The 14011-nt window shown below is 53.1% G+C and overlaps 1 protein-coding gene across 2 annotated transcripts in view; it reads right to left on the reverse strand.

Moving 5' to 3' along the window:
- LOC118165703 (gamma-aminobutyric acid receptor subunit gamma-4) overlaps positions 1-14011 on the reverse strand; it is a 31751-nt gene that overhangs the window by 16351 nt on the left and 1389 nt on the right. The window contains exons 2-4 of one of the 2 annotated variants that reach the window (XM_035323931.1): positions 10662-10745; positions 10349-10497; positions 10081-10148 (exon numbers count right to left, since the gene is read on the reverse strand). In XM_035323931.1, the coding sequence (XP_035179822.1) occupies positions 10081-10083 (3 nt within the window). In that variant the 5' untranslated portion in view covers positions 10084-10148; positions 10349-10497; positions 10662-10745. The remainder of the gene's footprint in view (positions 1-10080; positions 10149-10348; positions 10498-10661; positions 10746-14011) is intronic. The other variant, XM_035323930.1, reaches the window with a different exon arrangement.

Consider the following 14011-nt stretch of genomic DNA (forward strand, 5'->3'; position numbering starts at 1 on the left):
TCATGTAAAACTAGCAATGAAGGTGAGGATGAACCATGGAGGTACAAACTCCACAACAGGTAACTGGGGTTCTGACGTTCCCCGGTGCTGTAGAGCATCCAGAGCTGGCAGATTAACAACTTCACTGGCACAGAGTGCTCTGAGCATGTTTGAACGCTAGCTGCTTGCTGGCTGTCCTGCTTTGGAGTGACCCTAACCAGGAAGAGCAGGCTTTTGTACCGGCAACAGCCAACGACCCCAGAGTTTTTCTTTCCCCCAAGCCCTTCCTCCTGAGCTGTCCCCTGTAAATCCATTTACTGTCCTTCAGCAATGCTATCTCCTCACGTGAAACCCCCAAGCAGCTGCTGATTTCTGTGGTGCCTGTTCCTCTCTTCATGGGAACACAGCCTGGCACACGGAGCCCGGCCTGTGAGCCCCAGGGGCGTGTGACCTAGACCTGTGCGTTTTAGCATCTGATTAACAGTCATTACCCAAAGGATGAAGGAAAGTCCTTGAGTCGAGACATGACATCAGCCAGACTCGGGTTTATAGAAGCACGGTCTGTCTGCGCTGTCCCTGACGAGGTTATTATTGAAAAGGCAGAGGCACAGACACGGGATGCTGTATGCAGGCGGGGCAGAATTAATTACAGGGGAAGATACTGAACACTTCAATGAAGTGCTATGCAAAGCACCACAGGGAAGGAGCTGCCTCCTTTCATTTTTTTCCCCACCACCCTCAGGACAGGACATGGTCTGGGTAGAAAGTTACATGTGAAAACCTCCTGATGCACACCAGGACGCAGTCCTGTTACTGTGATCTCCAGAAAACACCTGGGCTGCTCGCAAAGCAATGCCACACATACCCAAAGTCCTGTCTGCCTGTCAAACCTTGCTGATAAATGCTGAGATGCTCCCCACGATGCAGGGCTTGAGGCAACTGTGCGCCAAAGAAGAAAGCAGGTGTGGGGGGAGAAGAGGTGAGGACAGAAGCAGGTAGGACAATGGGAAGAGAATACCTAGCACTTTGGGCAGGTGCTCCTGTTTATTTGTCCTTCATGCTGTTGGGGTGTTTGACAAGACAAAAAGAAGTTTCCTTTGAAAGGGCTAGAAGAGAAACCTCAGCGCATGCTATTAACTCCCAAGGCTGCTCCTTCAGGACAGCTTGGCAAAATTCAGCTGAGAAGCCAGAATTCCTTTAACAGCACCTCCCATCCCCATGCCACCCACCACGATTAAAATGAAACTCCCAGGCAGCTGTCTGCTACTGCCCAGGACGGGGGAGCGGCTGCTGCAGCTCTGCCTCTCCAAGCCAAGGAAGGAAGGAGGTCCCATGAATCCTCCAGGGTGTCCTGTCTTAAAGATTTATAGGGGTGGAGAAGTCCACTATAGACCTCTGTAAAGGTCTCAGCACCTTTCCCACATCTGGTCAGAGACTTAGCAGCCCAAACCTGCTGCCCAGTTCCCCTTGCTGTTATTTCATATTCCCAGGGCTTCTTGTTTTTTCCCTTCACCCCCCATCCTACTCTTCTTCCTCCTTTCCAGGCTCCCCTCAGCCTGTAGCTCACCACTCTGCCTCAGCAAGAAGGCATTTCTACCCTGCCTGTGCTCCACCATGAACAAAAACAGCACAAATTATAATGGCCCTATTCAAGCATCACATAATTTCCCACCCCCTTCCTATCTTCTTATGGGACTTTGCTTCATCTCGTAAGGCTGCATGCTCTCCAGGGCAGGGACAGCTCTCTCTGCGGACTGAAACATGCCTAATGATCTCAGCTGGATGCCAATCGTCATGCAAAGAGAGCAGTCCTCCCACTCCAGGCTTAGTGACTGAAAAATCCCTACGGAAGCCGTGCTTTGAGGCCAAGACGGGAAGGAAAGGGTGGCAGGGAAAGGGAGCTGTAAGGGCTTTGCTTTCTCTGTGGATCAGGGCTGGGAGCATTTTCCCAGCACAGGAGTTGTATGGCATGGCACAGCAGGGGGCAAAACCAGAGGGAGTAAGGTTGGTGGGCAATGTCAGGCACACAAGAGACAGGCGCATGTCCCAAACCTGATGCTGCACTGTCCTCTCATCAAAAGAGCTCTTGGAGAGCACCGTGCACCCCTGCTGCGCACATCCCTGGGATGCTGTTCTTTGTACAGAAATGTATCTGCTGGCCAGGAGGAAAAACAGTGTTTGCCTGTAAATTTCCCTTTCTAGCCCTCACCCTTCAGGTAAAAATAAATAAATAAACAAAAATCGGCAGAAGTTCTACGTTCACAAAACGGGAGGGGTTGTGCCCTCTGCACACATCGTCACTCCTGACGCTGTTCTCTGCTGGCCCAGGATGAAGAGGCAGCGCGCTCTGCTCCACTGACTCTTTCAAGGAAACCTGTTTCATGTTGTCTCTCATGCCCCCTTGCTGTGCTTGCCAGCTTTCTCTTCTGGCCCTGCCAGCTCCTCGATTTAGCTCCTTCTCCCTGCTTTGTCTAGTTTGTCCTTTCTCAGTTCTTCTTTTCAAGCTACTGCAGAATCATGGCCTTTCCTGCACATGGAGATGGGATGTAAGAGGCACAATATTCAGTGTTTGACACCAAGGCATAGAGAGGTTCTTGATGCGTATTGCCTCTGGTCACCCACAGACACTGAATCCCGAGGAACAGCCTCTCCTGCACGTTTCTTGCAGGCAGCTTTCACACCAGCCTTTTAGGGGAGATGGTAGGACGGCTTCATCTACTGAAAAAAGTTTTGCTGAAAATAAACTAAAAGTGTCAAAACCTAAAATGAATTACCTCAACCGTATCATTTCATTTAGAAGCTTTTTTTTTTTCTTCTTCTTCAGTAAACTAAATAATGTTTTGCCTTACCCTTACCTGATTCACTTCAACGTCTATTTTCAAACACTTTTTGATGCTTTAGTTAGAGGACACAATTTATCAATACACAGAAATCAAATCAGAACAATCTGAGGATACGACGTAAATGTTTTGACTGTCCATAAACCCATTTTCTCTCAGAAATGCTGAGGAACTTTGGTCATTTGTCCCAAGTGGGGGAAGAAAGCAAGTGATGCTCCCCAGATGGTGGCTGTGCACCCCAGACCAGAAACCCGGGCCTCTCAGCAGCACACTGACTTTGCTCTCACCTCCTACACCTTAAATATCCAGAGCTCTCCTGTGCAGAGATCTAAAGCCTTCAGCTCAGATAAATCAACCCTGCCTTAAAAATAATTCAGCCCACCAAGTGACAACTATTGGTACAGCTCAGAGCCTATATCTTTCAGATTTGACGCAGTAGTGCTTTCCCTTTGACTTGGAGGAATCAATTTAATGAGGTTCAGAGCACAGATCAGTACCAGAATCAAACACGTCCTTCCTGGGCTGGCCACAAATACACGTCTCTGTGCTGAGATGGTGAAGAGCAACTCCATCAGCTGATACTGATGTGTTTGCAATGACGATGGCTACATCCGTGCTCTCCACCACGAGCTGCAGCCGCATGGCTGCCCTGAGCCCATGTCCCCCAGGCACATCCAGGTGGCATTCCCACCTCCATTGCCCATGCCTGTGCAGCCTGGCCAAGCCTCTTTTGATGTTCTGGCAGAGGACAAAGCTCCTACTGAACCGAGAGCCAGGTCATGCTGCAGCTCTGGCCCAGGGGATGTCCCTCCAGCCCTCCTGCCCCAGCCACAGGAAGGAGAGAAACCAAAGTGCTGGTAGGGGCCTCTGGAAAAGAAGACCCAGATGCAGCTGCTGCAGTCACGACCTCAGTTAGAAAGGTTTTTTGGGGGAAAGGGTGAGGAATTACATGTTGCAACACTCCCAGGTCATGCCTGCGAGCACTCAGGCTGTCCGCAGCGAGCATCCTTCCCTGCCTGCGAGGGCTCCGGGCAAAAAAAACTTATATTAAGACAGGCTGAAGAAATGGGAGTTTTATCCAGAGTCTGGCACTAAATAAATGTGGAATTGAGCAATTGCTGCCAGCAGAAGGCCAGAAATCATATCCGTGGAAGACTTCAGAGAAGCCACTTATTTAATTACGCGTGTTGAGTTACCCCATGTTGCCCGAGGTCCGGAGGCCGCCGGAGCAGGGGGCCCTGCGAGGCTCCTCTCTGCCAGGGCTGATGCTGCAGAGCAAGGAGCCTGGCTGAGTACAGCCACCGTCCCCATTTAGCACCTGACTGGGGAGCACAGATGTTAATTAACTTCGGGGCTTGGCTCTCCAGAAATGCCTCTGAAGAACAGCACTTTTCCCCCCAGGAGCCAGCTGTCCAGATTTCCTTATTTTATTTTGCTCCAAATTTTAGAGGGGGGAAAAAATAGCTTTTTGTTCATCTTCCCTGATAACAGACTCCTTGTGTTTTCTGCACAGTAAACAGCCTATAAATAAAATACCAACATGGATGTCACAGAAAATATCTGGAGGGGATTAGTATATGTTCTGGATAATAAATGGAGGTGGTTGAATTATTCATAGTGAATAAATCAGCCCTTCTCTGGTTTGGGAGCAGACCCTGAAACTTGTGGACGCTCTTGGGATACTCCCATCCTGAACGTAACTCATTTATTTCATTAGACCTTCTGTGTGGCTCACGATTTGTCCCACAAGCCGTACATGATCGGTGCTATTCCTCACTGGCCTCATGTCTGTTTTTTTTTTCCTCAAGGCAATGCCAAATGCTGGCTACAGGAGGGCTGCTGCCCTTCTCTGCGTGCCCGACCTCACCACGTGAATATGTGCAGCTACATAGGCCATGGTCCCTCTCCTGACGCCTGGGCATGCAGGATTGGGCCCAGGTGACCATTCCCAAATGTCAAGGAGTCAAGAGAGACGAGCCCTCTCCAAGCATATGAGTATTTGTGGAGCTGTTATAGGTGTACGTCCGGCTCCGGCTGGGAGCTGCGTGGGGCCATCGCTCAGGCATGGAAACCAATGGCCAGAAAAAGCACGGGGCCCTTCACAGCCATTTCCCACCACTTTAAATTTCCGTGATATACATCTTCATCACGGACCAAAACCCCGACCTTGCTCATTACACGAGTGCACATCCCGTGCGACTCCACAGGATTTACGCTGACACCCGGCCCTCGCCAGGCCAAGGGGAGCGCACAGCCCTCGGCAGAACACTGCTGCGTGCTTCAGGCGTTGCAATCCGTCCCAGACGTGGGTGCTTCTGGGCTATTGCCTCCTAAACAGATGAATTGCGAAGCGTGTTTAAGTCCTTTCAGCTGAGAAGTGCTGTGCAACTGCTGGAGTCTATTATTATCGGGGAAGGAGGGGGGAGGTAACAAATTTCCTTTACCTATAGGCTTATCTCGTGCTCCAGAGCAACACATTCAAGCATCTTAAAAAGTGAGCCATTTTCATTTCATTTCCTCCCTACTTATTCCAAAGCAGCCGAAGCTAAGTATAATCAAGACTTAAGTGTTCCTCAGAGCCAGACAATTATTACCGGTCTCGGTTTCCCCATCTATTAAGAAGAAATGAAGATATTAACCCAAGCCTTGCAGCGGGGCAGCAGGGCTGTAACCAGGGCTTCCCGCGGCAGCTCCTGCCCTCGCTGCCTTCCAACGAAGGGATGCGGCTCTGCTTTGGCACGGAGCTGCTGCTAAGTGCCTAAGGGCTCTCAGCGATGGTGGCTTAGCCCTGCAGAGCCCAGCTCCCCTCTCGGAGATCTTTTCCTGCACTGCTGGGACAGCTCAGCCGATCACAGGCAGCTGCCAACGTGCCGCACGCTCCGATAACGCGGCACCGACGGGGATTTTGCTCAAAGAGCCGCGAGCCAGCCTCTCAACCACCTGCAGCTCCAAGTGGGGAGGGAGCCATCCTTGGAAGGGGCTCTGTGGACAGCCCCAGCCTCCCTGCTCCGCTAAGCCAGCCCTGCACAGAAAGCACCTCGACCAAGAGCCCCGGGTCCCCAGGGCGGCACGGTGGCAGCAGCCCCCCGCGCAGCGCTGCCCCTCGCCAGCTCCTCGGGATTTACATGAAAGCAGTCAGTGGGGAGTTCTCCTCATTCACGCTGTGCTTACACTTCTAAATTATAAAGTGTGTCAAATGAGGGTTTAATTTATATTTAACAAGACAACGTTTGTAAATTAATTATTCATCAGCTGATAACGAATAAACATTCCCCCTTTTCTCGCCCCCTCCTCGCCCTTATTTTCCAGGGTTTTCAGAAATGCACCGCACATGCAAATCCATTAAATCTGTCCTGCGATACTTCAGACATGGGAAAATACGTTCTTCGTTCTCAATTTCGTTAGTGTGTTGCATGGTAACTACTGCAGCCAGGCTCAGCAGCATGAATTTAGCAGTGCGCAGCTTCTCCTTCCCGCGGAGGGAAGGGGGGGGATGTTCAACACGTGCACTTGGGCACATCGCCCTCCTCGGGCTCCAGGCACCCCCTCGGAGGGGGGGGGCTGTGGAGGTCATATCCTGCAGCAGTGGGGATTGGAGCCTAGTCTAACCCCGTGGAAATCACAGGGCAACAGAACCTGGCCCTTGGTGAGTGACAGAGACCTTGCTACCTTTGGTATCATAAAGTAATGGGGTTGAGGGGGTGCACAACCCCAGCAGAAGGGCTGTCATCAATCTGGCTACAGGATTTGGCACATGAGGGCATCTCCTCTGCTTCTAACACCCTCACACGTACCATGAAGGAGTCTCCAGCCCCGAAACTACCTCTGATCCCGGACACCTGAAGCAGTGACAAAGGCAGGCCCCTAGATGAGGAGCACGTGCCCCTTCACATGGGCCAGGAGGCACTACGCTCCGTGTTGCAGTCCTTGAGCCTCGCACTTGGATTTGTGCAAGAAAGGAAGAAAAGGACAACTGCAGCCAGAGCTCTGGGAGGAATGGGAGAAACTCTGAGCAGGACTTGCTCCGTCCTCAAGCTAGGAACAGAGGCACTTCTTCAATCCCACCCGTGCTGACTCTCACGGACATTTCATGGACGTCCTCGGGACCAAAAGACACAGCCCCAGCATTTGGCAACTGCCCTGTTTCTACAGAGTCATTTCCTGAGAGTCACCCCCAGAGGAAGAACTCCAGGTGCCCTTGACACCAGTTATAATCTACGGCCATAATGCCATCACAAAACAAAACCAGGAGTAAATCCCTCCAGCAAACAACCAGTCAGCAAAAAATCTGAACCCAAAGCCTCCTCCCTCGGTCCCTGCAACCGCAGCCCTCCCGGGCACCTCTTCCCACAAACACGCTCAGAGAACCACGGCAGGTTTTTGTACCAGGCTTAGCGATAGGCCAAGGACACCTAAAACCCGTCGGCATTAATGGGGATCTAACTGGGCATCCAAACCTGCAGCACAGCTTGGAAAGCTGCGGTGCTGTGGGGGATAACTCAGTTGGCTTGAGGTGCTGCTGGCCGGCACCCAGCAGCTGCAGGCAGCCCTGGAAGTGCTCCTGGCCGTGCACCTCCTTTCCCCAAAGGCACAAGCACAGCTCCCCACTGCCCCAGGTGCCCCAGTGGCACCAAACCACAGTGGGTTCAAGGGCACGGGGACGCTGTGTGTGCCCCTTTGGAAACCCCAGCCCATGCGGTGACTGGGACCTGATGGAAACGTCAGCTTCTCTGCGCCCCTTCGCTCTCAGCCAAGCCCTGTCCCTCTGTGGACCGCAAGCTCCTAAACCATCCTCCTGCCATTTAACCATCTCCTTGCCTTCTGTCTGGTTACTGCCCCAGGGCTGGCACAGAAAGTCCTTTTCTCAGGGAGGAGGGAATGTAAAATTTGCTCGGCTACCTAAATGGGAAACAACACGACCGTTCTCGTCTACAACAGATACCAGGAAATCACTTTACGTTTCTTCCCCCTCCAAACCTGCCCATGTTCTGCTGACTCCTGAACGTTAACGTTATTTATGACAAGTGATTGATGACGGGGATGCAGAATCCACACCCGGCGCAGGACATTTTCAAATCACCTATTCATTTTTAAGGACTGGAATCAGTTTTGCATCCTGATGTGATTTATCATGCGGAGGTTGAGCAGTGGCTACGCAGGACCAGCTTCCAAGCACCGACAGAGCATCACCAGCACGAAGGCAGCCACGAGTGGTTAACCCTTTGAGGGGCAGGGGAAGATCACAGGACACCAACATCTAAACTACACTGCTTGGATTGGAGCCTTCCCTTCACCAGGACATCAGGGCTCTCCTGCAGCATTCAGCTTTGGACCACACTAACCTAAACTAGCAGCCACAGCTATGGCGCTGTATTTCTTAACAGGAAAACTGGATTATTATCTTCTACATGGCCTGGCTAAGTGTGACCTGAAAAAGATCAATGGGACACGTGCCCTCCAACACAGCTGCAGCTTACCCGAGGCTCTGTACCTGGGGCAGGCACCACAGATGCTCAGGCACAGCACCTAAAAGAAATCTCACCGTGGGCTCTGGAGAGATCTAGCTCCGAGTCAAGTTCTGGTTCCCTTCCCATGGAAATGTGCATCGCCACGACTGCAGCCAGTCATGACCAGCACCACAGGACCCCACAAGCCCTCAGTGCCCGTGCCCAGCAGTTCCCTGCCCTGCCCAGCAGCCCCTCGCCGTGCTGGGTGCACTGACACCTTCCCCGGGTGGGGAGGCTGCGGTTGGGTAACTCAGCCCTGGGCAGCAGCACTCTGCCTGCGATTCTCTGGTGTCTAGTAAGGGTTGAGTCCTCTGAGGGAATCGCTGTTCTCTCCACCTGTTTTCACAAAATACTGGAGAAACTGAATATGCTTGAAACCCCTGCACCTGCTGCCAGGTACGGCTGGTATTAGCCCAGTGGATCAAAAACCACTGAAGGGCTGGGATGGATGTACATACGTTCTCACATATGCATCACCATGGCATAAGCTTTGTTTCTTAGGAAACCAGCACAGCAGAAATGTCTGGTAGCCCTGCTTAGGAGAAGGGATAAGCTCTGGATGCAAGGATGGATTTTCTAAGCCACTCTCGGCTTCCCGCACGGTGATGAGGAGCTCAGTTTCCAGGAGGGGTGGAAGAGGGAAAGGGAAACAGATGAGGAGGGAAGAGGAGGCATGAGGACATGCACTGTGGTTTGGCTTGGTTTTCTTGGCGCATCCTTGGGCAGTGCAAAGCAGGTGTCTGTGGGCACCAGGGATGGCACCCACCTGGCCTGGACTAGACCCGCATGCTGTGGGTCTTCTCCCAGAGACCAGGCCCACAGGGACAAAGACAACAAGGGCTGCTTCGAATGGTTTGGGGAAAGTGGCACTACATCTACAATGCCATTCCTCCATCCCCAGAGAACTTTGCTCAGTGGAAATTTTCTACTTGGGAAAATAAAATAAGCATATACCCATCATGATTTTTTTTTTTTTCTTAAGAGAGGCTGTTTCTGTTTCTGCTCCATTTTGCATGGAAAGAGAGCCTCCCTACCCCACTGTCCTGTGAGCCAAAGCTGACAGAAGTCAGCTTTGCTTCCTGCTAGAAAAGATGAAAAATGACTTCACACTGAAAACAATAATGGAAGTTTCCTGTTAAAAAAAATAGCAATCAACAGTTGCTGTCATGGCCTGGAGGCTCTGCAGAGCAAAGAGCAGCTCTGTTGGGTATTTCCAGCACTCCCAGTGCAGCAGGGGCCTGAGCTGCGTGCAGAAGCCATCACAGTCGTGGTGGCATCAATCTAGGGTAGCACAAGCAGAAGCAGAGCTCTTGCACCTGAGGCACCCTGCCTGCACCTCCCAGCACCACGGGCTGCCCTGGACACCCAAATATTGCACCTTCCGACCATTGCCACAGCAACCACGGCTCCCTCTCCCCCAGCTATCACAGCATCGCCCTGCGTACTCCCTGGGCAGCACAGAGCCAGCAGGCAGAGGCGTCCATCCACGTGTCGCTGGGGGAGACCAGAGAGCATCTCTTCCCCAGGCCTGTGAGGATGGAGGGTCACTGAGCACACCCAGGAACCTTGTTTCTAACCTGGGATGGCTACCAAGCCTTCCTAGCTCCAGCTATCAGCCTGTCAGAGCGCCTCTTCCCGAAGGAAGCAAACAAATCCACCTTTCCTTGTGATGCCGCCACCAGGACATGCCACCAGCCGCGGGCCACCCGCCCCCACAGCCCGCGCTCCGGCCCTGCAGCGAGGGAGCCACTCACCATCTGGATGACAGACACCGGCCCGATGCTGTTCACGTAGATATCCACGTCGATGAACGTGGGCTTGACTGTAGGGAAAATAATAAAAAGTGTGGATGAGCTCGGGGCCAGGATCGCTGGATAGTGAAGAGCTGAGGGCCAGGGGAGATGTAGGTGAGCATCTGGGGGCAGAGGGGCTCCATCAGACCAGAAATCCCAACTACAGCAGCCACAAATGTATGGAGAACATGGGACCGAGCTGGGCCAGGCCATCAGTGGGGACACTTACTGCCAATGTCAGGCCTCAGCTTGTTGTCATAGTTCTTCAGCAGCGAGTTGAGGATCTGCGTGGCATCAGTCTCCTGTGTCTTGGGGGTGAGGACCCAGGTTTTATTGATGCTGAGGTAATCGTAATCATACTCCTCTGTGCTCTCACACCTGGAGCAGAGAGACAAAAGGAGAGAGACATCACTGTGACATCTCTCTGGTGTGCTGTGGGAGTGGGGGCACAGCTGGCTTTCAGAGATACTGAAGGGGGGAGGAGGATGCTGAGCATGTGGAGCTCAGTGATCTCTTCACAGAGATGCTCTAAGACACCTTACCTGGCACCTTTGCTCACTTTGTAGCCCCCAGACAGGGGCTGCCTGTTAGCTCCAAAACCTCAGCTGCTCTCGCTGCTGCTGCACCTGAAGTGGGATTCACGTCAGTGACCAAATAGCATTTTGGGGGAGCAAAGCATTTATAATAAAGGCACTTAAGAGAAAAGGGGTCCTAAAACTACCAAGCAGACAGCAGGCACGCCTGGCTTGCCAGGCACCTAGCCATCTGCCCTGCACAGATCCTGGGAAATTAAAGCCTTATGCAAACTCCTCTGCCCTCGGGCCATGATCTGCCACAACCCATTCCTGTGCTCACCAACCCTTCCTCCCCAGCCAGCTCCCAGTTAAAGATGCCCCACCTTTCTGATCGTCCAGTTCCAGGCCAGAAAAATTGTGTCCTTCAGACGCAATGTACTGAGCAACAGCTTCTCCCACTGCCTTTTAAACATGCCCTCTCCAAGCCGCTTGTGCCTCCCGTTTTCCCAAAGGAGTTTTCCTACACCCTCTAATTAAATTAGGACCACACGGTCACAGGGGAAACTCCAACCACCTGCCGCCGATCTGGGCGGCTCGTTCACCAGGATCATCCCTGGAAAGACACAGCCATATGGGGGAGAGGATGCCGAGCACTCCTACACCCGGCACCCCCTCCAACGTCTGCTGTGCCGACTTGTCACCTGCTGCAGCGCCTGCAAGGGGCTCACAGCGGGAGCTGCCACGTCCCAGCTGGAGCCTCGCAGCGCCGAGCAGGCACCACGGGTACACGGCTCCCTTCGGCACCCGGGGAGGCAGAGCCTGGCAAAGGCGCTCGGAGAGAGGAAGCAAGCATTAAATTGACATGTTGCAGTTAATTTATCAGAAGCTCCTCTCTTAACCTCCCAAATGAAAGTTGCTTTCACAGCCACTTTAAACTCTTCGCATCTCCCCAGTTTCAGGCGCTGGGACGCGTTCCCTGGCAAGGGCTGGACTGCGTGCAGCTGCCCGCCTGCCGCCGCACGTTAGGTGTTGGTACATCAGCTTCTTGTTTCCCCTCTGATTGCGTGCTGCACTTCCTAACGAGGCTTAAGGAGTCTTAAGCAGGGCTGTCAGGATGCGCTTCCCTATCCGAGTGGCAGCGCGGGCTCGCTGCCTTCCAGATGCAGCCGAGCGGGCAGCTCCGTGGTGTCCGGGGGCAGCAGGAAGCACAGGGACCACTGCTGCACCCACCCCAAACCTGGCCAGAGCTGGATTCTGGGGACAGGAGGGACAAGGAGGGACATGTCTCTGCCCCCAGCCCATCAGGGGAAAATCAGCCTAGCTCCTTTTCCTTGCTGCCTTTAGCAAAATGGGCACACCTACAGCAGAACCTCATTTCAATGGTTGCTTGACCCTACTGGAAGCCAGCCCAGGACAGGTTACCTGCCAGCACTGAGCTCCGCCTGTCCTGCCGTCCCACCAAAATCCAGCTCCTGCAGCCCTAAGGCTGTGGCAAAGCTCTAAATATCCCCCTGGGGCTGGAAAAAAAAACAAACTGGTTATTCCGACCTTAGACTTCTGGATTTTCCCCCATTTCTTGTTGCTGCTGAACACCCTGAGGCTTGGGGTAGCATTTTCAGGGAGTCACATTTCCATTACAGATGCAGTGACACTACCAAATATATGCTTTTTTTTTTTTTTTTTTTTGTTAATGCAGCTAATCCTGGGCTACTAAACCACACTAAGCCATTTTAGCATAAGCAAGCCAGATTTTAGTGGAGAAGATATGCTTTTGCTGGGTGTATGCACAGACACAGAGAGTCACTGTTGCTGGTCAGGAGCGACTCTCGTGCCACCCTACACAGTCCACTGCCTCCTCCCCAGTTCAAATCAAGAAGGGAAGAGTCCAGGAGCTATTGCAGAGGAGAAAAGTGAGGGACAGAGAGCTGTGCATGTCTCTGCAGCTGCATCTGGGAACGTCACACCGCAAACCCACAGCGATGCCCCGTGAACACTTGCTGTCCGGGTGGCTTCGTCTCCTTGCACAAAGCGACTCTGGCTGTATGACGGGGGAAAGGCAGCTGCCATATGTCTCCGTGCAGCCAGGAGGAGAGGCAGAGCAATGTTTCCTCACCTCTGCTTGTGGAAATGTCAAAACAGACACCTTGCATTGCTGCCACACACAGCCCCGGGGCTGGGATGCAGCTGGGAGGACAGCAGGCACGGGAGGGCTGGGGGCACCGCAGGGCAGGGGACCATGCACAGACAGCCCTGGTCTGGCTGAGGTAGCATGGCATGGAGGTGTCCTTTTGGATGTGCCCAGGTACACGGATAGGGTTGGACAGCCGTCCTTGGGCAGCCCTGGGCTTTACTGCAAGACAGTGCTGTTTGCTTTGCCTCCCGAACTGGGTGTTACTCGAGCAGGCACCTGTTTTACCGGGGGCTCCAGGCACACCGGTGGGCAGATTAAAAGCAGGGCCAGAGAAGTTGTCCCTGCTGGCAGCCACCTCCTGGCAGGAAGGTCCGGGAGGAGATGCTGACCCCGGGCTGTGACCGTCCCACCCCTCTGCCAACAGCTCAAAGCCTCACCTGCTCCACAGGAACAGACAGTGACAAAAAACAAGGACATTTCACCTGGGTGAAAAGCATGGTGCTCAATCCCAATTACTGCATGCTAATGTGTCCTTGTCACCCATACCAATGCCTCCGAGGGCTTGCAGGCACAGGAACGTTCAGGCAAATTAATCTAAATTAGAAGCAGGCAGAAAAACTAGGGACAGAGGGCTCACTAAGCGGTACCCTACCTGTTTCACATGTCAGCATACCTCTCCTTTCACAGCTCGCTCAGTGAAGCCCTCTTGGTCAAGCCTGCACAGCTCCTGCCATCCATCAAGCCCAGCTTTCTGGTGGTGTGATGCTGTGCAAGATCCTGCCTTCAGGGCTCTGAGCTGGGCATCCTGGTCCCAGCTGAGGCAGTGCTCTGGGAAATGCTGGTGAATTAGCCTCTGTGGTGGGGAAATTGTCTGGGGAGTGCTGAGTCACCCAGCACAGAGTGTGCAGCCCACCCCAGCACCCGGGGACAGCTCTTGCAGCACATGCTGGAGAAGAGCTTGCACACACTGCTTCGGTGTGGCACCTGCACCACACTCCTCACCCAGGCACCCACCATCAACTGCAGAGCAGCCTGCACCCAGGAAAACGCAGTGAACACAGGACAAGACCCTGGTACAACTTGTTCCTTTTCTCCTTTTTCTCCCCCAGGCTTCCTCTGCTGCTCCATCACCCCCACACCATGCACAGACACTGCTCCTGGCAGCTCGGTAAAGAAGCAGGCACAAGGGACAGGGCAGAGGGAACCTGGGCTGCTTATGGGACAAAGCTTCCCACTCAAAGGCACG

Source organism: Oxyura jamaicensis, chromosome 4 (assembly GCF_011077185.1).
Source record: "Oxyura jamaicensis isolate SHBP4307 breed ruddy duck chromosome 4, BPBGC_Ojam_1.0, whole genome shotgun sequence".
Taxonomy (NCBI): Eukaryota; Metazoa; Chordata; class Aves; order Anseriformes; family Anatidae; genus Oxyura; species Oxyura jamaicensis.